Source organism: Fukomys damarensis, unplaced genomic scaffold (assembly GCF_012274545.1).
Source record: "Fukomys damarensis isolate Sample0158 unplaced genomic scaffold, DMR_v1.0_HiC HiC_scaffold_12, whole genome shotgun sequence".
NCBI classification, from domain to species: domain Eukaryota; kingdom Metazoa; phylum Chordata; class Mammalia; order Rodentia; family Bathyergidae; genus Fukomys; species Fukomys damarensis.
This window is the reverse complement of record NW_022900924.1, coordinates 58,706,849-58,733,901: the sequence shown is the minus strand read 5'-3', so window position 1 is coordinate 58,733,901 and position 27,053 is coordinate 58,706,849. Positions and strand designations below refer to the sequence as shown.

Sequence of the window (27,053 nt, the reverse complement as noted above, 5' to 3'; positions counted from 1 at the left end):
TAAAGTCATTTATGAAAACAGCGTGTGTGAGAGCTCTGTTGTTAGAGAACGGGTGGGGGAAGGAGGAAGCCACAGAGCTGGCTCTGCTCGCTCCTTGTGGCTCTGCTCAGACGATCCGTGTTCCTGGCTCCTCCAACCTTCTGGGGTCTCCACCACACTGTTGGCATCATACTCACAGTTTCATGCATTGCCCTTTCAGAACACACTGCCTGGCCTCCCAGGCCTTCTGAAATCTGTGTGGAAGCCTTGCATTCTACATGCCTATAAAGCCAGCACTAGAAGGATGATGCCAAGGTCTGCTGCCTCCTGGAGCAGTAGCCAGGCCCCCTTGAATTATACCTGTAGAGGCCTGTGAATGCCTGGATGGATGAGCACTGTGAACAGGATCCTGAAGAATAAATTCCCCAGGTAGTTATTCTGGATCTCAGTGCCCTGGGACTCTCTTCTCAAAGTGATCGTTCACTTTTGCTGTGCTGTTTGCTATTGATTCTCAATATAGAACTGGCTAAAAACCCCAAGTGATATTCATGTCACAATCTCAACATTGGGCTACCTTGAAATCTTTTCTCCCAAATTAGTCTGCCACCATTGATCTTAATCCCCCACAAAGTCTCAGACAGGAGTAAAATGTAGACAATTTTTTTGCTACAGTATAACATATGTATCTTGCCAGTGGAGTCTTTGTACCCATTTGAAACCTCCTGAGCCTGGCTTTTACTGCCTGCATATCTATAAGCATTCTGGCCTGAGCTCCAACCAGAATCTCCTATCAATCTCTGCTTACATTCTAGGGTCTATCCAGTAAGCATCCATTATACATTCCAGCAGTTTTTTGATAGTATGGCCTAGATCTGACATCAGCCAGAGGAACAGGGAACATAAAAGACAGACACCATTAACTTCTTGGCCACTGTGCTCTTTTTCCCGATGGCCCACTCTTCCTCTACAGAGCGCATTTCTTTTTCTACCTTTAATAAGTGCAAAACCTCACTTTAAAAAGCAAAGTATCTATCTAAGGAATAAAGAATGTATAGTATAGGGTGAGGAAGCCACTGTTTTCTTAAAATACTGATATACTAACCATTTGTCATTTTTATCTAAGAAAGGAAGTCTTGTGAGGCTCCCATTGAAGAACATACATGGTTTTTCCAGCCACAGTTTTATATCTATTTTAGGATGAAGCAAAAGCAAACAATATTAATCTATGATCAGTTTACCACCAGTTGACTGGCTCACCACAATTAATCTAATGAAATTAGCATAGACTCATAGAGCAAGATTTTCACACACACACACAGCATAAAAGTAGAAGGCAGAGCTTCTTTTATGGACATGAAACTAAAAGGGGTGGGGTAATTAAAAGTCCTGAGAACATGGTATTTAGAATTTATCCTTACTCCTCCAGGTAGGCTAGTAATTGCACGTTCTTCCAAACAGCATTACAGTTTATATCTATCCGATGTCCCCAAAGCCTCGTGTGCTCATGGGTGGGACTTTTGGGAGTGACTGGATCACAGGGCATGATACTCATCCGTGTGAATTATGAGTTCATGGCTGAGTGTGATGTTGGGGCAGTGGGTCCTGGGGCATGGCCTAGAAAGGCCTGTTCCCTCCTCCCGTGATTGCTCTCAGCTTCCACTTCCCCACCATGAGCTGCTTGTCCTCCGCCAGGCCACCTCTGCCGTGCCACCCTGTCTTGGAGCCAGCTGACTATGGATTGAAACCTCTACAAACTGTGAGCCAAAAGAAACATCTCCTTAGATTGTGGGTATCAGATATTGCGTCTCAGCAACAAGAAAGTGACTAAAACAGAGATTTCTTTAAATACTTATTCTACATTTATTGACAGGAGGGGCTGACCTCCCAAAAAGGCAAAAGTGGAAAAGAAATGGGGTCTGCGGGCAACTTCAAGCTCCTTCTCTCTTGTCCCAAGCAATGGGACCCATCTGCGTCGAGGCAGCACCTGGAGGGAGGGTGCAGTGCATAAGCTGCTCACCTCCCGGCAATGGGGAAGCTAAAAGAAAGAGGAGCAGAGCGGAGCCCCCACCACCCCTCCAGAGGCCCCATGACCTCACTTCCTCCCTAAGCCCCACCCGTCAAAGGCTTCATTTCCCAGGAGATCCACAGGCTGAATACTAAGCCTCCATACATGGGCCTGGGGGACATTTAAACCAGACAACAGCTCTAAACAGCTAAGAAGCTAAGGTTTGGGTGGCTGGCACTTCAGACAGGAGAACAGATGGGCCATCAGTGGGTCATCTGAAACCCTCCCTTGGCAGACAGTTCCTGGCAAGGATTCCTGATCTCCCCGTGTCCCCACCCCACCCCTATTCCCATGAAACAGCAAGACCTGCGCACCAGCGACAGAGGCCCAGCCATACCCAGGTCACAGCCACAGTCAGCTCCCAGGCTGGAAGCCCAGAAATGCAGATCGACCAACTCCTTGCGTGACCGGTCAGTACCGGAGAAGAGGAGGCAATGACAAGACGTACCACAAAAAATAACAGACAGCACTTCTTGTTTTCTGGAATAAACACAGTGTGAAGATCTTTTCTTCCTGAGAAATAAACGTTGGATTTTCCATGGAAAAGAATATGCAACCAATATGCAGAGCATTTGGAGGCTGCCAGAAAGTCTCTACGCCTAAACTCACCGCCTACCAGCTCAGTGGCCAGCCAGCTCCTCTGACAACTTTCCCTGCTTGTGGTGCTGTGAGAAGGGAAAACGAAATAACAGATGAGAAACACCTCAACAGAGTGTCTGGGAGTTGCAGGTACTCAGTGTTCGGTCCCCATTTCTCTTAGAACGAGGAAACCATTCAACAGCGCCGCGACTTGTGACAGCACGGAGCACCCCGCTTCAACAGTGTGCCTCGTAGTGGAAGAGATCACCATTCCTTGAACACTCACTCCTTTACCCCCAGCTCTGGGAGGCGCACACCATCTGCCCCGTTGTGTTCGGGCTTGGTGTCAGGACTTGTCCAGGGATGGGTGGAGACGTTTCCTACGGTGACTTTGAACTTAGCCATGTGACTTACTTTGGCTAATAGATCTTGGCAGAGAAGCCATAAAAGAAGCTTGAAATGCTTTGTGGAGGGTACTTGTCCGCTCATATTTCAGCAGTCATGATAAGGTCGTGCCCAGTGCAGGCCACTGGTCCAAGGAGCAGCCCCAGACCCCGCGTGCAGCTGACACTTCAGCCCAGCTGGGGCCAGCCCGAAAGAGCAGAGCTCCCAAGATGCCATGAGGTGCACAAGTTGCTCTTTGAGTTTTGGGTCGTTTATTATGCAACATTATTGTGACCAGAGCTACGCTCTCTGAAACATTCATTTTATCGCCTTATAATTATCCCCACATTAGGGATGAACGGATGAGTATCAAAACGTAAAGTGATACAACCATCCAGAAGATGTGTAGAGGAGCTATCAGGCTGCTTGTGTTTGACATTTCACACCTCTCTCTTCTCTCTCAGCATGTGTGTGTGTGTGTGTGTGTGTGTGTGTGTGTGTGTTGAGCTTTCATAAAAGAGCCTCTATTCATTGAAAATTTTGATAAAATATTAAAGCACAGGAGACATTTGGTGCGATCATTTAAAAATAACTTCTTGCTTGACAGCCTATTTTCTCCCAATGGAAGTGCTTCCCATACATGATTTGCATTTTACAGAACAGTTGGTTGTGTGAGCCTTCTGTCTTCGTAAGTGAGCTATAATTACGACAGCATGCAGGTAAGTGGAGTTGCACTTTAAAGAGCTTTCCAGTGGCTGGAGACCTTCAATGTCCACATCATATTCTGGTGATAACCTCAGAGAAGTTATCAGGAGTCCAGTTTGGTAGAATGTGTCCTAAAATACAGAAAAAATGTCGTGTATCAAAACTGTTGCATTCAGTAAAGATGAAAGATTTCCCACAGTGCTTTTCAAACCTTACTGCGTAAACTGATTCTGACAAAGCAGGTCTGGGCTGGGGACCAAGTGTCCGAGCCACAGGCCACACCCTGAGCAGCAAGGTTCCATGGAGCTTCTCAGGGGTCCCTCAGGGTGCAGGCCCAGGAGTAGCTGGGGGTGACTTGCTCCTGGATATCTCTTCTGTGGCTTTTCCTTTCTTCATTCTCCCACATCCCTCCTCCCTCAACATGTACCTTGGAACTGCTTCCCCAGTGAGCAACGGGCTTAGAAAATGTGCTGGCAAACAGCCCAGAGGAATTCATTCCCTGACTGCACCCCTGTGTTTGTATATCTGTCCTGCATGAGCTCTAGGCCTTCTTAGTCCTGCCCAGAGAAATGCTTGAGGTGAGCACCTTGGTGCCCACTGAGGGAGCTGTGGTAGCCTCAGCTCTGCACCTATGTGACTGAACTGCAGATCATGCAGAACACAGAACAGTCCTTCTCATGCTCATCCTGGGGCATGGAGCTGCCATCTTTGTATTAGCCTGTTTTTCTGTAACTATAAATAAATACCCAAGTCAGGGTAACTTTATAAAGCAAAGAGGTTTATTTAGTTCACAAATCTGAAAGTTCACAGGCATGATACCAGCACCGGCTTGTCTCTGGTCGAGTGTCATGAAGGATGAAGTCATAGCAGTGAGAGGAAATGTGGAAGGAAGTGGTCACATCCTGAGACAGGACAGCAGAAAGCTGGGGGTTGCCGGCTTGCTCTGTATATAACGATCCTCTAGGAAGAAGTGACTCAGGGGTCCCAAGGTGCAGCCTTGGTCCCCAGGAGGGAAGCATCTCCATGATCTAAGGCATTGTGTCACCAGGCTCCACCTCCTGAAGGTCCACACCCGCTCCTGCCACCACCACCAAGCCTCCAGCCAGGAGCCCTGGGAGGCCAAAGCTGACATGTATGGGGAGGAGTTCCAGCACAGGACGGAGGAGAGGAGTCTCACTAGCCCTCTGCCCACCTTCACTCTCCCTCTGTGGAAGGCGCGAGGCATCCTGGAAGGGGAGGATGGGCCCAGCACCTGCTCCCCAAGGTTCTGCCCAGGCCTTGTGTTCTCAGACTCGCAGGTCTACAGGCTGCACTCGGCACTCCAGCCACTTCAGCTGAGTTGGGCGTGGCATCGCCTCACCACCTCTGGGCTGTTAGCCCAGCGTTCTTGTTCACCACTGCCCCTTCTGTCGTCACGTCTTTGAACATGGCCCACATACACAGCTATGACCTACCTTCTCCTGTTATGCTTTACATCTAAAATGCCCCCACGGATCTCCTGTGCATGGAAGGCGACTGGGTCGTGGGGTGCTATACTTGTCAGTGGATTCATCCATTGAGTTCATGGCTGAATGTGCTGTCTGCAAGGTTACATACTCCCAGCTCTTCCCTTCTCTCTCTCTTTCTGCTTCCTGGCTGCCATGTGGTGAACAGCTTTCCTCTGCCACTCTATTCTGCAGTGTGGTTTCTGCCTTGGACCCAGCCAACCGTGGACTGAACCTACTGAAACCAGGAGCCAAAATAAAACTCTCCCTTAAGTTGTGGCTTGGGAGCCATTCTACATAAAATCATTCCACAATAAAATTATGATTAGTCTGTCTGAGGCCTCAATAGTCCCATGATGCTGTGATGCTCAAAGGCACGATTACACAGCTGAAGACATCCTGGTTGTTTGAGAACCCAGTAGTAGTACAAAAAGAGGATGGCTTTCACCTGGGGAGGAACAAATTCCTTATCAGTGTAACTCATCCCACTTACTGTTGTAAGAATGATTTGCTCATCTCACCGTCCTCATCAACATAAGCTGCTTACCTCATCAACCTAAGACCCTCATCATCGTAGAATTTGAATCATCTGATTCTCCCTACAAACCCACTAAATAGTGGCCATTTTGGAGAGTCTCTGTCTTTGCCCACTCCGAGGCACTAACCTCCTGGTCCCCTATATACTATGACACTACACACGAGTCTCTATTGTCTTTTTTTCTTTAGCCCTCACCATCCCCCTTTCCAGGCAGTCAAAGGATTCATTGACCTTGGATAGTGGGTGTTGGGTTTCTCGTCCCATCCATAGCAAAATGACTAAGACACACCCATTCCCCCTTTGCCCATAAAAGATGGAACTTGGGAAGTACTCAGAGCAGCACTTGTGGGATAGAAGGTGACTGGTTGGGGCAGATGAAGGAAAAGACTAAACCTTCTATTCATGTGCACTCTTATCCAAAAGTAAGGTTTCCCAGCATTAAAAAGGTAGATGGCTGAGAGTACAAGTAAATAATCTATAAATAAATATACATATTTTGGGGATGCATTGTCAAATACCTTCTGGTCATGAAATATATGGCTAAAAGGGTTTGGAAATAATTTACCAGTTAGAAAATCCTGATGACTCTGTTGACTCAAATACGCCCTGCAGCCTTGTCCCACCCCCATCAAGTAGTGCTCTCTCTAGGCCTGAGGGGTAGAGGTGAGGTGGTAATCCAGGGATGGTCACCCCTGCACTGTTTGTAACCGTTGAGGTTCCCTAGAGAAACAGATTTAATATTATATATCATTCGATACAAATATTAATACATTATGTTATGTTGTATTATATTATATTGGCGGAAGAAGGCAGAATGTCTGTATCCACCCTGGAGAGCTGGAGGATCCAGATGAAGGTAGATCAAAGCCTGGCTCTCACTGCAGTCTGGTGCAAGTCATGCACGGAAGCTGAAGGGTCTGAGGTGAAGGTGGCAGAGTCTGCCCTGAACGCCTGCAGGAGCAGGAGGTGAATGTCCAAAGCCAGTGGCGAATCCCAGAGCCCTTCAGAGGAAACAAACTGGCAGCCTGCCTTCCTCTTTCCCTTTTTATTCCATCTGGGCTTCAAGCTTGTTGGGTGGTGCCACACATCCAGGGTGGGTTTTCCCTCTCAGCTTGTGGTCCACCTGTTGCTCATCTGCAGACCCACCCAGAACTGTGCTCCACGAACACACTGGGAGCCTCCTCATCCATTCAGGTCAGTACCACAGTGAACTGCTGCGCTATTGGTGGAGGAGGCAGCTCAGGGGTGTGTCCCTCTGCCCACTGGGGACCTTCTAGGCTCCCCCGTCTTTCTTGGTCCTCTCCAGCCCAGGCGGAGAGTGTCTAGCTGCAACTCCACTATCTTAACTGAAGTTCTGCAGGGCAAGAGGTTGCTTTTACCTGCAGTAACCCTAGAGGCTGCTCACGGTGTGGGGCTTCCACTCGCATTCCCCGGTGACTCTGACAGACAAGTGTTGACTTTCTGCCGGCAGAGGTGAGAGCCAACGGCAGGGTGAGGCCGGGCAGCCGGGCACCAGCACCACCCGCCCCACACCCACAGCACCCAACGCCAGCCACCAGGCAGCTGGTCATGAGCTTGGCCGCGTCCGCTTGTGCAGGAACAGACCCCCGGTCCCGCACACCTGTCAGTCTGGAGCCTCCACGAGCCCAGAGTCCACGCTGCTGTCCTCGGGGCCGCTCAGTGAGCCACGGCGCTTCCCAAATGGCCTCCAGGCCGGCAGGTGCTCAGCCTGGTACTTGCTCAGGAGGCTGGGATGACAGCTAACGGCTCACAGCTGCAGGAGCCACCCTGGCCCCTATGTGCTGTGTCCACGGCAAGGAGCAAAGCTGGCCCGGAGCCGCCACGCACCAGCACATGGAGCAGTAGGTGGTGAGGTGACAGGGTGACAGCGTGTGTGACTGCGACCTCCTTCGCCACGCACGGTGGTGACTTCTCGGTGGGAGACAGTTCTGTGGGCAGGGGTGTAGTGAGCACTGTCTCTGGCAGCACTGCCTTCCGTGTACCCGGGCTGCTTCTGGCAGGGGCAGTGATGTGCACTCCAGGCCCATGCTTTCTGACCCGTCCTCTCCACCAGGGTGTGACAGTCCTCTGGAAAGTCAGGGAGAGGCGCTCGACCCAGTCTTGGTTAGAGGAGGCAGGGCCCGCTGTCCTTGCCTGACGTGTGGACCACACTTACGGAGTGCTCAGCTGTGGACATGCTCTGTGCGTGAGCATCTGTGTCCATGGGGAGCTGGGGTCACTGCTGCAGAGCCCCCTGCTGACAGATAGGACACTGTCCTTGTGTTCTCTGGGTCCATTTCTTCCAACTCTGGGCTGCAGAAATGCCAGGTGCCTAGACACAGCGTGTCTGCTGGTGTCACCTGGCCAGAAGTTAGTGCGGTGTCTGTCAACAGCTGCTGCTGTCCCAGGCCTGGTGCAATCAGAGCTCCGCCAGCTTGGTCTCGCTCTGTCCTTGATGGTGGGGAGATGACATCCTGCCAGTGCTGAAGGTGCCTCAACAGGGCTGGAAGCATGGTCAGGCCTAGGCGATGCCCCGTGGGACGCCAGTGACTGCTCCTGAGGTCACACAGCACTCAAGGCAGGGCCTTCCACCCAGGAATGACACTCCAACACTGGACGCCCTGCCGGTCCTTTAAGAATATTCAGCTCAAATGCCACACCCTCCCCAGCCCGGGAGAGTCCTAGGGTAACAAGATTCCTAGGGTGGTGAGGGCAGGCTCCATGCCAACCAGAACCTTGGTTCACACCCTGATTCTATTTCCTAGGAAGCCCAAAGCCGCCCACGCAGGGCCTGGCTCCTTCCCGTGTGCGCTGGTCCTCCTCCCTGGCCTCCTTTCCATGCAATGACCAAGCATTTGCCCAGAGATGGTCTTACACCTGGGAACCTGAGGCATCGCCCCCTGCTCTGAGTCGCTTGGCACCTCATAGGGGTTCCACTTTCCCCTCTCACAGGACACTGCTGATGCACAGGTTTGAACGGCCGCAGGGCACACTGTCATTGACATGATTAGTAGTAAACCCCCAAAGTTCGGAAGGGCTTTTTTTTATTGATTAAGTTTATTGGCACACTTTAGATATGCATAATGATCACCTTCATCAAAGGGAATTTGTACCTGTACATGATACATAGTGATTCCTTTCTTTTCCACTCCCTGTCCTCCCTTCAACCCCTCTTCTCCTCCTTATTCACAAAAGCTTTGTTTCCATTTTTCTTATTTTCTTTTGTTTTACCTTCCTTTCGTTCCCCCACACCTCCCTTAGTTCCCCTACCCAATCGAACGTTTTCTTCCTATTTCACAGTGTCTATCATACATGTTGGTTCTCATTTACACTTTCAGTTTCTCACACCAGAGAAGCAATGCGGTATTTACACATGTGTGTCCAATTTATTCTACTTAAGAGTATGGTCTCAAGGTGCATCTGTTTTGCTATAAGTGTCTCAAGTGTATCTTTCTTTATGGCTGAGTAGTACTCCATTGTATAAAAAACCCACATCTTTTTTATCCAGTCATCAGTTGAGGGGCATTTCCAAGATTGAGCTATTGCAAACCATGCTGCTGTAAACATGGGTGAGCATATATCACTGTGGCATGATGCTTTTAATTCTTTTGGGGAGATACCAAAAAGCACAATAGCTGGGGCAAATGGAACCTCTAATCCTAGTTCTTTGAGGAATCTCCACGCTGATTTCTGTAGTGATTTCTGCACTCCCTCCAACAGTGTAGAATGGTTCCTTTTTTCCTCCACAGCCCCACCTGCATTTGATATTGGCTGATTTCTTTAAAACAACCATTCTTTCTGGAGTGAGATGGAATATCAGCATTGTTTTAATTTGCGTCTCTTGAATGACCAGTGATGCTGAACATTTTTTCATGTATTTGCTGTTTCTACTTCTTCATCTGAGAAGTGTCTATCATTTCAGATGGCCATTTTTGGACTGGGTCTAAATTTGGGAGATCTGATTTTTTTTTAAGTTCTTTATATATTCTGTAGTAGTCTTTTGTCTGAGAAGCAACTGGAGTGTTTTATTTCCCATGCTGTGGGTTGTCTCTTCACTCTGTCGATGGTTTCTATTACTATGCAGAGCTTCTTAATAGGATGAGATCCTAGTTGTTGATTCTTTGTGATAGTTCCTGTGTGATTGGGGTTTTGTTCATAAAGTCTTTGCCTACACCAGTGTCTTCAAGAGTTCTTACTAATCTATCTTCTAACAGATTTACTGTTTCTGTTTTAATGTTTAGATCTTTGATTGTTTCTTTTAGTTTTAATGCATGGTAAAAGATATGGGTCTAGTTTTAATCTTTAGCAAGTAGAAACCCAATTTTTCCAGCACCATTTATTAAAGAGGCTATCTTTCTTCCAGTGAAGATGTTTGGTTACTCTGTCAAAAATAAGGTGGCTGAGTGTGTTTGGAGTTGTTTTGCATCTTCTAGTCTGTTCCATTGATCCTCAGGTCTGTTCTTTAGCAAGTACCATGCTGTTTTATCACAGTAGTTTTGTAGTATAGTTTCAAGTCTGGGATTATGATGCCCCCTGCCTTGCCTTTGTTGCCTAGAACTACCTTTGCTATTCTAGGTCTCTCCTGGTTCCAAAGGAATTTTAGGATTGTTTTATCTAATTCTGTGATATAAGCTGTTGGCATTTTGATTGAGATTGCATTAAATCTGTGTAATAATTTTGGAAGTACGCTCATTTTCATTATATTGCTTCTTCCAACCCAAGAACAAGGGATGTCTTTCCATTTTCTGACATCCTCTTCAATGTCTTTTTTCAAAGAACTATAGTTTTCAATGTAGAGGTCTTTTACTGCCTTCATTAGATTGAGTCCTAGTCCTTATTTCATTTTGGGGGTTGCTATTGAGCTTTATCATTTTTTAATCACTCTGACTTTTTAAGTGTGAGGATACAGTTATAGCACAGCAAAAAAAAATGTGAATAGACTGCAAAGGAGACTTCCTGTAGAGTCTAGGAGAGGCCAAGACAGTTTAGAGCAGACCGCTTGGAGAAGAGAGGATTGTGATGGGTCCAAGACGTATTTTAGAGGCAAGTGGGGCTCGGGAATTAGTTTAGCATTAATGGTGAGAAGGACCGGGGCAAAGGGGCTCGGGTCTCTGGCTGTCAGCAGGGAAGACAGTGTTTATGTGCCGAGCGGGAAGAGGATGGGGAGGAGGAACCCCCTCTCTGAGGCGGCCAAGTTAGAGATCTGCAAGCGGTGGGCTGGGAAACTGAGACAGCAATGTCTCAGGCAGCGAGTGTACCTGAGCCAGGAAAGGAGGTGAGCAGCTGCTGAGCGGTCAAGCGGCAAGCAGGCTGGAAACCACAAGGCCCAGGAAAGTAGTGTCCACTCGACAGCAGACAGAGCACAGCGATGAGCCTCACTGAGCAGAGCACCAGAGCTAGGGTGGGTCACAGCTCAGCGGAAGAGCGCTCACCTAGCATGTGTGGGACCCTGGGTCGGTCCCACTTCCACATGCAACACGCATGCACACACATGCACGCACACACACACACACATGATTTTGGTCACAATGAGTTTAAGGTATTTCTGGGCCATCTTGATATCTCGACAGAGAAATGCACACACAGAAGCAGGCGTTCATCCCCGAATCCAGCAACCTCTGCTTCGTGTCCACTCTGCAAGGCCTGACCTAGCGCTAGACCATGGGAAGAAAGTAACGCTTGTCTGCCTCCTGGAGGCTGTGGTCTAGAAAGGAGGGAAAACAGGACCAGGTCACATTGCCTGTGAGGGAGGAGCATGTAGCCAGGACTAGGTGGTCACAGGGCCTCAGGACAGTTCAGTGGTAGATGTCGTGTATCAGTGTCCCAGATCCACATTCTTCTGTGTTCACGCAGACTCCTTGAACCACCTTGGGTTCCTTGTTTCTCGTGAATGCTGCCTTGGGGATTTAGGGGTCAGATCCTGCTGCAGAAGACTATGTACCCACTCCTTCGATCTGGAGGATCTGTGTTACGCCTATATATCTATACACCTATACCAATACCTATGCCATCTACACCTATACGTCCACTGTCTGTCAGCTTCAGCCACTTAACAAGGGACAGAACAGACTCAGGGATGATGGACAAGAACACGCAAGCCCCCGCCTCTCTTCCAAACTCCTGCTCCCTACTCCCCTTCCAAGCTCAGCCCCAGGTGAGAGCCAGGCTGACAGCAGGTGCCTGGGAGGCGGAGGCTGTCTTGGAGACCAAGAGGGAGAGTGGAGCAGAAGGAAGAAGAATGCAGAAAGGCCCCCAAGTGTCCTTCCAGGACCGCACGGTCAGCAGCAGCTCCGTGAGCTGAGAGTGGACTAGGTCTGGAGAAGAGTAGCGTTCTCCTTTGCAAAGCTTGCTCAAACAGATCTCGTGGTTTCTAGGTTTCTTAGTTAGCTCCCTTAAAGACATCTGGATTTACTGCTCCAAGTGCCTAGAAGAGGTCATGGCTGGCTGTGCCCTTTCTGCCACTCTCTGTGCCACAGCACCCCTCTCAGTGTGGGGCCTCAGTTTATGGCTAACAATTTATATTTTCACAACATCCCAGCTCATGTGTGAAGATAGATCTCATTCCATCGGTTTTTGCTGTTAATGGGTCAGCAATTTCACACAGCTAATTATGGCACTTGCATAAAGAAATAACATGTTTACTCTGAAATGCCAGGCTTGGTTCTTGTGATTGAGTAGTTATGACAGGTGTACATCAGTCTAAGAGGGTGAAAGTCTTTGCTCTGTCATCTGCAGGAAAAGCCACATGGAGCCCCTGTGCAGTTACCACAGAAAATTACTGTGGGCATCGTCATCCTGCCTGAAGTCCTGCGCCATCTTGGAATTATGATCCAAGAAGCAATGGCATCGCCCTCCAACCTCACTGCTATTGCGGACAGCTCTGCGAATTCTCTCGTTTCTCCTAAGAGTGCTATTATTAAAACGTATGCAAGAGGCATGAACATGAGTTACCCACTTCTCATCCTCCCTCCACATTCTACCTACTTTTCAGGGCCAAATGGTGTTGTTGTTGGGAACGCGAAGGACGGCAAGACAGCAGGAATGTAGTTTTGCCGAGTAGTAGAGGGCTGAAGCTCTCACAGGCAGACAGCAGCCAACTCTCACCAACCTCGGTTTTTATTAGATACATGCACAATACTTCCATGAGAATAAACAGTTAGTTCCTTACAGATTATCTCTAGCAAAGCATTAGAAAATATTTTTTGTGAACACCTGGTTCTAGTTATTCATCTACTGTCTCAAAACAAGACTGTTCCCAGAATGTTATCAGATGGTTCTCGAGACTGTGTGCAGCCTTGAACTTCCGAGTTGTGGCTCCGTGTGCAGAACCACACCTGCAGTTCCTGTTCCAATCCGTGTCCCAATGTGACCTTCTCCTCTGCACTCCCCTTTTGTTTTTGCTTCATTTCATGCAGCATCAAGGAAAATACAGCGGCTTATCAAGAGGCTACTCCTTGCTGACACCAGAGTCTTCTGCAGACTATACAGAAAACAATACAAACAAATGTGGATATTAATAACAGTCCTACAGAGGATCCTATCATAGCCTTTAAATGAGAGGATTTAAATCCTGAATGCCATCGATTGCACTTTGTGCAAGATCAGTATCACCAATTATCTCCAATTGTTCTTGATAAGTCTCCCTAATTTGGTTTTGTAATTCCAAAATCTCATGAGATATATTCCCGTAATTAAGCAGATGTTTTTTAACTTTTTCCCAAGGAAATACAGTTTCATTATAAGGGATAGGTGTCACACAAAAGGTGGATACATTCCACCATCAGTGCAATTGAATCTGGGGCTGTAAACTAACAATTTGATCACCCATCATTACAACTGCTCATTGCCGGTTGGCAAGCTGGCTAGAAAGTTCATTATCAATCTGACGTTGTGATATCCACAATTTTTCTGAATCTGTATGCCAGTCCTGGACAAACTCAGGAGTTTGTATAGCTTGATAGAGAGCAACACCAGCAGTCACTGCCATGGCTGTAATGGCTGTCAGTCCAAGAACGGCTACACCAATCAGTTCGATCACCCTCTTGATCATTTCAGGAGTCCTTTAAGAATGTGTTGTAGCATCAAGCTAGACGGAGAATCCTGCCATTGTCTAGTCTTATGTGCAGGTAGCCATATGCCTACTCTTACCTTCAGAATATAAAGACTATGAGAGCTCATGTTAAACATTACAGTATGATTTATACAGGTAAAAAAGGAATGACTGACACAGGTTACCAACCCTGTTGTTTTACTCTAGGTAGCAGTCCCACTCATGAACATAAAAGGAAGGCAAGCACAGGTCTGAGTATATCTGGTTTCATTTACCGTGAAAGATAATTGAGTATGATTATTAGTTTGATTTTTCCATACATTACCTTTCCATGCTCTTAAGGGTTTAATATCTCTAGCATAACCACCAATCCTTGTTTATTGGCATCTGTATAAGAAGTAGGGCCTTGGACAGGATGTTTTACTATGATTTTACTCAAAATCCAAAAATTGAGTACATTTATCCTTGGGATATGAGTTACAAATTTTACCAAGGAAATGAGCCATGGTTCTTTGCCAATCATTAAGTTGAAACAATTCCTTTATTTGTTTTGCAGTAAAAGGAGCAATTATTTCTTGTGGATGGTACCCGTTAATTGACAGAGGTGTAAATTACCCCGATGAATTAATTCACAAAATTTTTCTAAATGTTTCCAACTTTTTTACACTCTTATGTGGAAGAAAAACCCATTCAATAATTTTAATATTCTGCTGGTTTAGCCCAGGGGGAGAATGTGGAGTGTGGAAAACTAACAATTTAAGATCTTGTAAACTTTCAATTCTCTGGAGAGAGGCATTTTTCATATGTTTCTCATTCCAAGCCAATTCCTTTTGAGCTGCTCTGGTAATCTGAGGGTCCTTCTAAGATTCTGAAAAGATTAGTGAAAGCATAGGTTGGTATTCCCAAAGTGGGACACAGCCAATTAATATCTCCTAATAATTTTTTATAATCATTAAGTGTCTTAAGGGTATATCTTTTCTGAGTTCAACTTTCTGAGTATGATTGTAGTCCATTCAATAATTTGACCTAAATATTTCATAGGTGGTTCTGTTTGTATTTTTTCTGGCACTACCTGAAGTCCATATAATTCTAATTCTTGTATTCCTCCTCTAAATATTTGTTGTAAAGTCTCAGGATTAGAATTAGAAAAGAGAATATCATCCATATAATGAAATATAAAACTTTGAGGATATCATTTACTAATGGAAGATAAGGGTGACCTACAAAATGTTAACATAATGTGGGACTATTCAACATTTCTTGTGGCAATACTTTCCATTGATACCTATGAACAGGCTGACTATTATTCTAAGTGGGAACAGTAAAAGCAAAATTCTCCTGATCTTGAGGTTGTAAAGGGATAGTGAAAAAGCAATCTTTAAGATCTACAATAATGATAGGCCATTCCTTGGGAATTAATGTGGATGTAGGTACTCCCAACTGTAAAGGTCCCATAGGCTGTATTATCTCATTGATTTTTCTAAGATCTGTAAGCATTCTCCATTTACCACTTTTCTTTTTTATCAAAAACACAGGTCTAATAGAAGGTTCAATGTGCCCTGCGTCTAGTTGTTCTTGTACCAAATTTTCCAGCGCTTCTAGTTTTTGTCTTGTAAGGGGCCACTGTTTTACCCACACAGGGGTCTCTTTTAACCATTTTAAAGGCAGAGGCTAAAAGATTAGCATGATAAGTAGGGGAGCCAACATCATGGCAAGCCTTAATATACTCCTCCAATGGTGCTCTCTGTGCCCTAAGGGGCGTGGAGCCTTTTGGCATTCTGTATTAGCATTTTCATAAGATAGGGCCTGTAATAAAAGCTCTTGAACATCTGGTTATGCAATAGCTCTAGTAATAGCAGTTCGAAGTCAGGCTAAGAAATCAGTATAAGGTTCCCCAGGGTTTTGTATGATTTTAGTGAATGACTGGGCCCTCCGGCCAGTGGCTTCAACTCTATTCCGTGCTCTCATACAGCATAAACACATTTGAACTATAGAGACATCATCAAGACCGGCTTGAGCTGCTGCAGCAGCTGCTGCACCTTGCCCTGTTACTTGATCTCCTGTGCAGCCTGCTGGATTACACTGCGCGCTGACAAGAGCCGTCTGGTCAGCTTCTTCCCTCCAACAGGTTTTAAATTGCAGATGCTCCCCTGCCTCTAGAATTGTTTTTGCTAAAGTCTCCCAGTCCGTAGGTATCAACCGATTTTTCAGTCGCATAGTTATTAAGAAGTCCAGTCACATAAGTTGAATGCATACCATAAGAATTAACAGCTTCCTTAAAAGCCTTTAAAACCTTATATTCCATATTATGATGATCAATTTGAACATAACCTTGAGGAACTTGAGCATTAGCTGGCATATTTTGTCGAAGTATAGGAAATCTAAAGAAATCTGAATTATCATAGGAATTATCACACGGGAAATCTTTATCAAAACCCAAAAGCAACTTTTTCCCAAAAGATCCTCCAAGCTGTACTAGGGGCCTTTGAAGTGTCACAGGGCCAACGTGTGCTGCTGGTGGAGAAAAGACAGGAGCGGGAGGGGCCGAAGGCTCAAAGCTTTCTCTCACATAAGGATTACAAATAGGCATTTCTGTTTCTTGTTTCTTCACATTTTCTCCTCCAGTTTGGAAAGTTAATTTATCTACCTTCTCAGCTGTCTGCTGAACCTGAGCCATCAGGATTTTATAATCCTCCATGTAAGGCTCGGAATCCGATCCTTCGGTATTTTGCATCCTCACTTTCACTTTCAATTGAGGCTAGCTCCTCGGATTGTTTACCAAATTCACAGTCTCCTGTCTTTTCATCTTTATCTTTCTTTATATCCCGAGCAAACAAGAGCCTGTTTTGGCAAAGGGGGAACAGGTAGGGATAACACATCACCCACAGAGTCACACCCCCGACGCGGTGTCTGATTTGGGTGCTCGTGATCTGTACCATAGGATTCCGATTCAGACCGCAAAGGCTGGAGAGCTATGGATATCAAATTACAGAGTGACCAGACCGATACCAGAATTGTATCCACAGCCTGATGAGCACGCCTGAAAGCCCGCATAACTTGTTTCCACACTTTTAAATTTAACTGAGTTTTACCACTGGGGTGAAACCAATAACATTTTTTTTTTTTTACCACCGAGAATAGCTCTCTGAACTGGGAACTCTTCACCTTCACCCTTGCACTTTTCAGCAAATTGCGAAGTAATTTGATATACTAAGTCTCGGTGGATGGGGAATTCCCCATGTATGACTCTACTCTGAAATTCCTGAAAGTTTCATTTTCCCCTGAACATACCTTTTTTTCCCTTTCAGTTCCCCCATCTTTTGGAAACGTAGCCTTCAGGTCCCCGTTCGGGTGCCACTTGTTGCCGTTGGGGAAGCGAAGGACAGCAAGACAGCAGGAATGTAGTTTTGCCAAGAAGTAGAAGGTTGAAGCTCTCACAGGCAGACAGCAGCCAACTCTCACCAACCTCGGTTTTTATTAGATACATGCACAATACTTCCATGAGAATAAACAGTTAGTTCCTTACAGATTATCTCTAGCAAAGCATTAGAAAATATTTTTTGTGAACACCTGGTTCTAGTTATTCATCTACGTTCTCAAAACAGACTGTTCCCAGAATATTATCGGATGGTTCTCGAGACTGTTTGCAGCCTTGAACTTCTGAGTTGTGGCTCTGCTCCGCCTCCCCACAGCACCAGCGAGCACAGCCGCAAGGTCACTGAGCCACTGGTCCATTGTCCTCTGCTGGTGCTGCCTCCCCTAAAGCTGTCTGGGGACAAACACCTCCATCCCTTAGCTCCCAGACTGTCATTGCCACACCCCTCCTGGTATCACAGTGGCATGGGCTGAGCAAGGAGGAGCCACGAGGGCGTGGAGATAGCAAGACCCACCACTCAGAAGGAAACGGAGAGAAGCCGTGAAAAAGGAGGCATTGGTGTGTCCAGCACCATGGAGAGGGCCAGGGAGCTAGAAGAGGGGCAAAGGCCTTGAGGTGGCAGCGTGGAGGTGGAGGAAAGGTGACCTCTGGGTAGCAGTGCAGCTGGAGCAGTTCCTCAGGTCACAGGCCAGTGGAGAGAGGGTCTGCTGACATTTCCCACACGGAGAGAAAAACGGGTTCTGGAAAGAAAAGGACGTAAGACCAGAGGAAGTTTTTGCTTTTGTTTTTAAGATGGAAGACTCTGGAAAATACTTGCATCCTGGGGGAGATCCACAGAGAGGGGCACTGCAGATGGGAGAGAGGTGGGGTGCTCAGGGGAGCCCTTCGTTGAGAGAGCTGACACCTCATCCTCCATCAACCACGGGCTCTGTTCACACTGCACTGCTTTCAACAGTGCTGCTGTGAACACGTGTGTGCATGCTTTTGTGAGCACCCAGGTTCTCGTTTCTCCTGCATACGTTCCTCGGAGTGGAGCCCGGAAGATAAATCTGTAGTTAATCGGAGTTTACTTTTCATTTTGCGGGACTGCGGGCTGAGGTGTTACCGCGATTCATGTTCCCACCAGCGGCAGGTGAATGTTTCCACTTCTCCAGTCCTCATCCCTTGCTACTTTCTGTTTTCTTGGTTGTCCCCCATCTAGCGGGAGGGAAGCAGCGCTGTGGACCTGATTTGCATTTGTTAGCAAACGATGTTGAACACTTTTCAAATGCCTATTAGGAAAATGTCTATTCACATCCTTTGCCTATGTTTAACTGGCCTCTTGGTTTTTTATATTGAGTTGTAATTCTTTAAGTATTTTGGACACAATTCTCTTAGCAGGTACCTGATTTGAAAATGTTTTCCTATTTTGTGGTTTCTTGTCTTTTTTTTATATATCTTTTGAAGCACAAAAGTTTTTAATTTGATATACAATTTATTTTCCCTTTTATTGCTTTTGCTTTGGTGGCATATCTAGGAACCCATTGCCCACTCTAAGGTCACGAAGACTTGTGCCTGTGGTTCTTTCTCTAGTTTCACAAGTTTAGCTCTTACACATGGTCTCTGATCCATTCTGAGTTGTCTTACATGTGAGGCAAGAAAGTGGTTCAGCTTCATTCTTTTGCCTGCTAATATTCAGTTGTCCCAACTCTGCTGGAGTCCTCTGTCAAATTGTCCTGTCACTCCTGTCAAAATCAAATGTAAGGGCTTATTTCTGGACTTGCCATTCCATTCCATTGACTTACATGTGTATCATGCCAGAGTACATGTTCTTGACTATTGTAGTTTTGTACAAAATCTGGACATCAGGATGTGTGAGACCTTGCTCTTCTTTTTCAAGGTTTTTGTTTTGACTATTCATGGTATCTTATATTCCCATGTAAACTTTAGGATTAGCTTGTCAATTTTTGCAAAGAAGCTAGCTGGAGTTAAGATAGGAATTGTGTTGTACCTGAAGATCAACTTGGGAAATTTTCATCTTCAAAAAGGACCCATAAAATGCTTCACCTAATTTGCACACCAGTATGGCTCAGATGTAACCATGATTTGTGCTGATTTTTTTTGTACACCCATATAGCTCCCTTCTACCTTGTATTTACACTGTTTTTCCTGGAGCCGCTGTTACTTCATGTTCAGAATTGAGGTACCTTGTTTGCAAGGTGGATGATCAAAAACGCTAAATAAGCAGCAGTAAGCAATGCAATACTCAGTCAAGCGAGCCTTCCTTCAGCTTTCCTGAGGGACGCTGCTGTCACTGTAGCTTACTGAGGGGTGTGGCAAACCGGCATAGCTATGGTGTCCGCCCACGTGTGGCCTTAGAGGTCAGAGGAGACACACACCTGTGCATCCGGTGCACTCTCCCACTGCCCACACTGCTGGCTTGACCCTCTCTGTCACGCACAGGCCGAGGGAAGCCCACCTGCAGAGCACAGGGCACCCCAGCTCCTCCAGGTACAGGTGTGGGGCTTTCCCCCCAGGCAGGTGAAGGCTAAATTCAACTGCACTGACCAGATTCCCCAGAGGACCATTCACCGCAGGGGCGTCCTGCACATTCCAGGCAGACCGTCCAGAGTCCCAGGGCCTCTGTCATTCAACAAGAAAAGACAGCACTGGAAATGGAAAGTATGTGGACAGATGCACAAAGCCCTTATCTTACTATGCAAACTACCTTAAATATCATTGATTATTTTGAACAAGCGAGAACGGTGTGGCACAAAGATAAACTGTATGATAAAATAACACACAGGCGGAGGGGAAGAAATGCACACAAACGGTCACAAAGTGGCGTAGAAACGGGTCCCTAGCCAGTACTGCAACGGATACTGCCAGGCTCCAGTCACAGTGATGGAAACAACTTCACCCTCTCTCGTGAGAAAGTTGCTTCCTCTCCTCCTCTCAAGGAGACCGATCAGTTCTTTGCTGAGCAGAACCATAGGGTGAGGCACCTTGTTCGATGCGATCTCCTCTCAAGGTTTCACGTCTGCTACACCAAAGCATTCCGGAGCAAGTGGCAGAGAAGCGGCATTGTTTGAGTGTTACAGAAATGAGAGCCTGATCCACCATCCCATTGGAGCTGTGTCTAGGGTGGAAAGGGAGGCCTGAAGAGTCCGCCTCCAGGTCACCTGAACTTATAATCAAGACTCAATCAGCAGCCCCAGGTTCACTTGTAATGAATTCCCACAACTGACGATAGCTACTCACATTTTCCAAATCTATTTCAAAAACAAAGATTGAAATGACTTTGATTTAAGCAGATGTGGCTCTAAGAATGTCTGGTTTTTTTGTTGTTGTTGTTATTGTTATTTGTTACCAGAGATCGAACTCAGGTTCTTATGCTTGCGAGGCAGGCAGCAGCACCACTGAGCTACATCCCTGGCCCAAGAACATCTGTTCTTAAATCCAAAGTTGCATGAATTTCCAGGAATGGATCTGGTAAGGTCACGGTCGTGTCTAATCGGAAGACAGACATAATGTAGCTTTTGGGGGGTGCCCTGTCCTAAGCATATGGGTGTGTGAGCAGGAGGAGGAAGGGTGAGGGTGCCCTGGCCTGGGGGATTCACACCGCATGGCCTCCTCCTTCACACGGTGGAAATTACAAGAATGTTTGGTAATAAAGGAGTTTTATTTCTGCTCTTTATTCTGAATCTACCCCTCTGGGACTATTCGATATAATTAGGTTGCATAAAATGATGGCCACAATTCCAGGAAAAATTGCATTAGAATGAACCAAAGAGACTGGCTATAATGCGATTTCGGGAGAGCACCGGCACACAGGAAACGAAAGGAGAAATGCGTATATATCCATAGGCGGACGCAGCCTGCACTGAGTGCCCCAGGCTCGCGTGAGAATCACTTCCGGGCGTGCTCACCACACTTCATCTCCTGCGCCAGCCCCTATTCTGAACGTTCCAGACACCTCTGATGGCCTCAGTATAAAGCTATGCAACGGGAATTATGAGGCCCTTTCCCGGGGAGATTGAGACTGAAAGATCTCACAGCTACTGATATCTGCACAAGGACAGACACAAGATCGAAGTCTTAGGCTTCCGTGCTTGAATTCTATGCTTTGGATAAGCCCTTGGGCCTGAGTATACCCAAGACATACATAGGACCATGAAGCCAGCGCTGCTCCAGGAGTCTATGGGAGGACATCTCAAGGGTCAGTGGCAAAGGCAAGAAAAATGCCACTTCTCTAGGCAGCATTTGTGACTGGAGCCCATGCAGAGCTGTTAGGAAAGCCAGCTGCAGCATGAAGTCAAGGACTGAGGGCCACCGAAGCCAGGTCCCTGTCCAGCCCCAGCTTAATTCCCAGGACCGGCTGGCTCTGTGGGAGCCAAGGCCAAGGGGAAAATGGCAGCGGGAGGCTGGCAAGGTCAGGTATCGAGAAGAGGACATGTGAGTCATGGCCTGGGACTGTGCAGGACGCTTGTCCACTGTGCAGCCATGGTGCCCTCAAGAGAGAGCGCCCACGGTCGCTGGGAAAGGCAATCCCCCAGGGGTGCTCAGGGCTCTGTGTGTTAGGACGCAAGGCCCAGACTCTCTCATCTCAGCCTTTTCTCAGGGTTGTATACATGGGGAGCACTGAGGGAAGAGGCACCATCTCCCTCCAGACAAGGCTGTTATTGCTCAGAGTCAAAGCAGCTCACTCCACGAGAACTGGCTCCTTCCCTGTAACACAGCCCATATGTGTGGGCGCCAGCCAGGCCCTAGGTGCTGCCACACAGGACTTGTGGGCAGGGAGTACGGCTTCAGCATTGAGCTCTGGCAACTGCTTCTGCCAAGAACAACAACATCTCGGTCTCCAACCAGGAGTCTTATGTCTTCTGTCAGCATCCACACAGCTGTGGGAGCTTCCAATGAGGGGAAATTCCAGGACCTCTGCAGTTCTTGCTGGCAGCAGGGTAGAATGGAAGAGAAGAACTCTGGATGCATCCCTGCCCTTCCCTGAGATCAGATGTTGAGTGGCATGGCCATGTGTCCACATTCCCCCCTAAGACCACCCCTGGAGAGCAGGAACCTCAGGGAAATTTCCTCGGATTTCTTGAATTAATTCCATTAGTTCTGCAACTCCCAGGTCCCTGAAATTTCTTATTCTGTTTACTTTATAATTACATGTGAGCTTGGTTTAATTCTCCCTTAAGATTTACAAGCTCCCTGAAAATAAGAAAAGAAAGTGACTCTAACACATGCATAAATTTTGACTCTGTGCAAAATAATATTCTGTGACTATTCGAGATATTATAGGCTAATAACCCACATGTTGCCATGGTTTGAATGTGTTCCCAGAAATTTATGTATAGGAGACTTGCTCCCCAGTACAATAGTGTAGGGATACAGGACCGAATGGCCTCTGCTCTCAGACAGATCAATGTCGCCATAAAACGGTGTCTTAGTCACTTCACTTTCTCCTCAACACCCACAACTTGAAGGAGGAGAAGTTTATTCTGGGTCACGGTTTCAAAAATTCAGAAATTTTGGCAGGCTCAAAACAGAAAACAACATGGCAGAAGGGCTGGCGGAGGAAAGCTGCTCACATCATGGTGGCCAGGAAGCCAAGAGAGAGGGCGTGAGCCAGGGAGGGAGATGGGCCTTCCAGGTCACATCCCAGCGACTGCCTCCAGCCAGGCCCACCTCCTAACGGCAGCACTCACCCACTGATGTGTATGGCGCCCCATGACCCAATCATCTTCCAAACACACGAGGCTTTAGGGGGATCCCAGGTCTAAACCACAACAGATGGTGAGTTCAGGCCTCTGTGCCTCCTGGCCTTCCTACTATGCTGCGTGAGGATGAAGTTTTCACCCCACTGAAGGGTGCAGCTCCCCAGGACACCATTTGGGAATTTGAGTTTCCAAACTTGCCTGCACCCTGACCTTGGACTTCTAGTCTCCAGGACTGTGAGCCACTGGTTTCTTGTTCTTCATAAATCATCCAGTCCCATGCATTCTGTCATATCTTATAAACAGACAAAGACAGCTATCATTGCTACCGATGTTTTTAATCAAATGCCTTTGTACACAGAACCCACTCACCCCATCCCACTTAGTCGTCCAAAAAAGAGAAAGAGAGAGAAAAGAAAGCCTGGGTTATGAGTTTCTCTTCTGCACATCTTCTGATCCCACAGAACTCTATAGAAACTGCGCCTCATTCTGGACAGATAGCAACTGAGCTCTTCACAACTGAAACATGTACGTATTGACCGCCTGCCAACACAGCTCCACACAGGAAAGTAAGTTCAGTCTCACTGCTGCTAACCTTCCCTGGTGAGGCATGGGAAACACAAGTTAGGATGTTTAGTGTGAGCAGAGGACACTCATTCTTGGGTTTTCTCTTCATATTTGGCCTCCTGGAAATGTGGACATCTCCGGGGTCCCTTGGGAATGGGGAGTCCCCGCTTCACGGGCCAGGGGAAGAACACGAAGCCCTCCCAGTGGGGAATGGCAGGGCCTTCCTGGAGAGGCTGCAGAGCTTCTCTCCCTAACTTCAGGACATTCCTTTTGCCTATGATGCATTCACTTTTTCTGGCCCTAAGACATGCCAAGTGCAAGGGGCTTCTTTAGGGTGCACACCTAGCAAAAGAACAGGTTTCCCGATCTGGTTTACAAGAAGGTCTGAACCCTGCAGGTGTGCAGTGGCAAAGCTCTCCCGGCAGCAAACTATGGTGCAAACACCTATAATTCCAGTGCCCAGAAAGCTGATTGCAGAAGGATTACAAGTTCAAGTCCTGCCTAGACTACCCTGTGAGCCCTTGTCTCAAGAAAACATAACAAACAAAAAAGATGGAATTAATGTACAAGAGATTAACGGGAAAAGAAGAAGGAGCTGAAGCAGTGGCCCTGTGAAGTGTTGCGGAAGGAATCTGCAAGCGACACGCAGGGGCAGCAGAATGGAAGTAAAATAACAAATTTACTCATCGATGAGGGCCGATCGCACTTAAGCAGTGCCTGGATCAGCAAAAACACTGGGTTACAACTCCTCCTTTTACAGGGTTTTACAGCCTTGACTTTATTTGGGCGGTCACATTTCATTGTCACAGTTCACATCACAGTCACAGACGGTTCACTCTAACCCAGGCGGAACAGCTCTTTGCAGTTGGGGAGTTTACCTTAAGATTCCTCTAGCTCTCTGTTCTAGTGAACAGGAAGGGGGTGTTCAGGGTTAGGGATGAGGCCAGATGTCCCACTTCATGGTCACTGCCTCCAGTGTCTGCTAAGTTTGAACTAAATAAAGCAGATTGCTGTTAGAGACAGAAGTCATTTTACATTTTACTAACATTTTATAGGTTTTTCGATTATTTACAAAAGTTCTCTGCATCAGAAGGACAGACAAAGCAGTGCTGACTAAGCACCTCTTAGACTGCAGCACAAATTTAAGTTCTGCTGGGCAGCAGAGAGCCCTGAGCTGCGTGGCCAGCAGCAGAAGCCTCATCTCTGCACAACCTTCAGGGGATACAGAGCGAGGCAGTGGGCTGTCTCTCCCTCAGCTGCTGGGGTCCTCAGCACAGTACACTGCTCTGTCCAGCAGGCAGCCTGTGGGGACAAGGACCAGGATCCTGGCCACAGCACACCTTGACGCCAGCAGCCGCACAAAGCCCACCACTGTGAGATGCTGACCTATGTCATCATGTCCCCTTCACATGGCCCAAGGGCAGCTCTGTGGCTCCAGGCGAAGCTCCTCCATCCAGCCGCTTTGTCTCCATCCCACAGACAAAGGGTCTCTCCAGGCTGTCTGCTTGTATTGTCACTGCCTGGGGCTGAGTCAGACCTGGGACCTGCTTTGGGAACTTCTCTTTCCAAGTGTTCAACTTTTATCTTCCCTGATTCCTTAGTCAATACTATTGCTCTGAGTGATCGAAACTCCTTTCTGAAATATACCAAGAAGTAATCGCCATAACCTAGTCTGGCACCATTTAGAACCAAAGATACTAATTTTCAGTGCCTCTTTTCTCTCTTCTTTCTTTTCTTCCTCCTTCTTCCTCTCCCTCTCCTTCCCTCCTTTATTCCTCCCTCTCTATTGTGGCATTGAATATAGGGTTTTGGCACTGAGCTTCATTCCCAGTCATTTTTACATTTTGAGACAGGGTCTCGCTAATTTGCTAAATTGCCCAGACTGGGCTTGAATTTCTGGTCCTCCTGCTTCAGCCTCCCAGAGTCCTTAGATTATAGACCTGTGCCACTATGCCTGGCTTTCAGTTTCATTTTATTATAATTTCACATATGGGTAAAATGTATTCACTGGAAACCGAAAGTCTAATAAAAACTTGAACTACACAAATGTTTTTATTCTAATGACCATGCTTAAAAAGAAACAGGTGAAATGAAGACAAATCATGTCTTTAGAAGTCAGCTGTGTATTTTGCACCTACCGCACATCTCGGTTTGAGCCGGCTACAAGCCCAGGACCCACAGGATCGGCGGCTGTTGTATTGGGGAGCACAGGTCTAACAGGAAGGCAGGCTGAACAGTCAGCAGAGCCTTTAATAACCACAGGTGTTTCCACCTGTACTCATTCTGGCTGACTGAAGATTCTTCAGCGCCGGGAGGTTTCGGACACAAATGTAAAAGAAAGTGAGTCCAACAGAGACAATGACCATGAAACCCTGAAATTTCTGGATTTTTCTCTTTCCTCTCCTTCACTGGCGCACTCTGGCTCCTTCTGAGAAACAATGCAGTGCAGAATGGTTGTGTGCAGCCAGCAATCAGGAAAGCACTTTGTTCATTCCCAGTCAGAGCATTAAAACTTACTTATAAGTTGGTGTACTGCAGTATTAAAGTAGCACATAAAACCAAAGTATTAAGGGTTACTTGAAAGCATTTCCACAGAAGGGTTTGGGTTCTCCTTGCCTTGGAAGTACTGGAATTTTACATCTTCGGGAAAAGGAATTCTTTTTTTTTTTTTTTTTTTTTTTTTTTTTTTTTTTTTTTTTTAACCAGATTAGAAGTCCAAAAATACAAACTTCAGAGTTAAGAGTTTCCTATTTAGGCAAATTGTTTTCCCTACAAAAGCCTCTATTTTTGCATGTTACACAGAGTAGGGAAGAAGAGGAGAAGGAGGAGAGATGGAGGATTTCATAGGATAGTTACAAAGGTTATTAGTACTGCAAGAGGTAAAGAGCAAGCACTCAATAAATGGTATCCATCCTATAGTTAAGCACAAAGACAATTATTTCCAGGTACTCTTAGCTTGCAGTTTGCAAATCCGTGGCCCATGGATAAAACTGAAGTGATGTCCCTACCACTGGATGGGGGGAAAGATTACACCTACATTGTCATTAACATCTGAGCAACGCCTCACTTCTCTTTCCACTGTGAACGCAGTGACAGCACACTAGTATTAGAGGGACCCATCACTTTGTACCCACCGAGGCCACATTCTCGGACAACGCCAACGGTCTAGCCCCCACCCCTCCAGCCCTGAGGCCGCGAGAGTCCCCAGATGCGCCAGAGGAGGGGCTAAAGTCAGCGGCGGGGCGGGGACTCCGAGTGGGGCCTCCCGACGGGCACTGCGTGCGTCACGTGACGCTGCGCCCAGTACAAAAGCGGCGGCAGCCATCTTGGGTGAGCAGCCGCAGCGCCGCCTCCCCTCCCTGTCGGTCCTTCTTCTGCTGCTGCTTCTTCCTGCCTTCGCCGCCCGCCGCCGCAGCCTTCCTCCTCCTACTCCTCCTCTTCCCGTCCTCTCGCAGCCGCAGCCTCCTTTCTCGCGTCCGGGCGGGCCTCGCAGGATTCGTCCCCCGCGGCCTCACACTAGTGTCGCATGTCCACTATCCAGAACCTCCAATCCTTCGGTGAGTGCCCGCCGGGAAGATGGCGCCGCGACCCCAGGACGCCGGATCGGGGCGCTCGGGAGATCTGGGC

The 27,053-nt window shown here is 47.2% G+C and overlaps 2 protein-coding genes and 1 long non-coding RNA gene across 12 annotated transcripts in view; 2 read left to right on the top strand and 1 right to left on the bottom strand.

Annotated features, from left to right (window-relative positions):
- Positions 1 to 3,566, top strand: part of Myrip (myosin VIIA and Rab interacting protein) — a 192,788-nt gene extending 189,222 nt beyond the window's left edge. For 6 of the 8 annotated variants that reach the window (XM_033762664.1, XM_010624524.2, XM_033762663.1 and 3 more), the window contains one exon: positions 200 to 276. Coding sequence is in view for 2 of the 8 variants with exons in the window: in XM_033762661.1 (XP_033618552.1) it covers positions 200 to 355 (156 nt within the window). In the remaining 6 variants the exon portion in view is untranslated. Of the gene's footprint in view, positions 1 to 199; positions 512 to 1,849 lie in introns of those variants that run through there. The other 2 variants (XM_033762662.1, XM_033762661.1) reach the window with 2 other exon arrangements.
- Positions 3,567 to 24,326: 20,760 nt separating this feature from the next.
- Positions 24,327 to 26,643, bottom strand: LOC104862457. 2 transcript variants are annotated; one of them, XR_780347.1, is made up of 4 exons: positions 26,561 to 26,643; positions 25,565 to 25,726; positions 24,813 to 25,062; positions 24,327 to 24,419 (listed from the first exon to the last, which is right to left on the bottom strand). It is a non-coding gene; the product is annotated as an uncharacterized LOC104862457 (long non-coding RNA). The 2 variants fall into 2 exon arrangements; XR_780346.1 differs by lacking the exon at positions 24,813 to 25,062.
- A 97-nt stretch (positions 26,644 to 26,740) lies between these two features.
- The window catches only part of Eif1b (eukaryotic translation initiation factor 1B), a 2,174-nt gene continuing 1,861 nt past the window's right edge, over positions 26,741 to 27,053 (top strand). Inside the window, exon 1 of one of the 2 annotated variants that reach the window (XM_010624520.3) lies at positions 26,741 to 26,983. In XM_010624520.3, coding sequence (XP_010622822.1) covers positions 26,953 to 26,983 — 31 coding nt within the window. In that variant the 5' untranslated portion in view covers positions 26,741 to 26,952. The remainder of the gene's footprint in view (positions 26,984 to 27,053) is intronic. The other variant, XM_010624521.3, reaches the window with a different exon arrangement.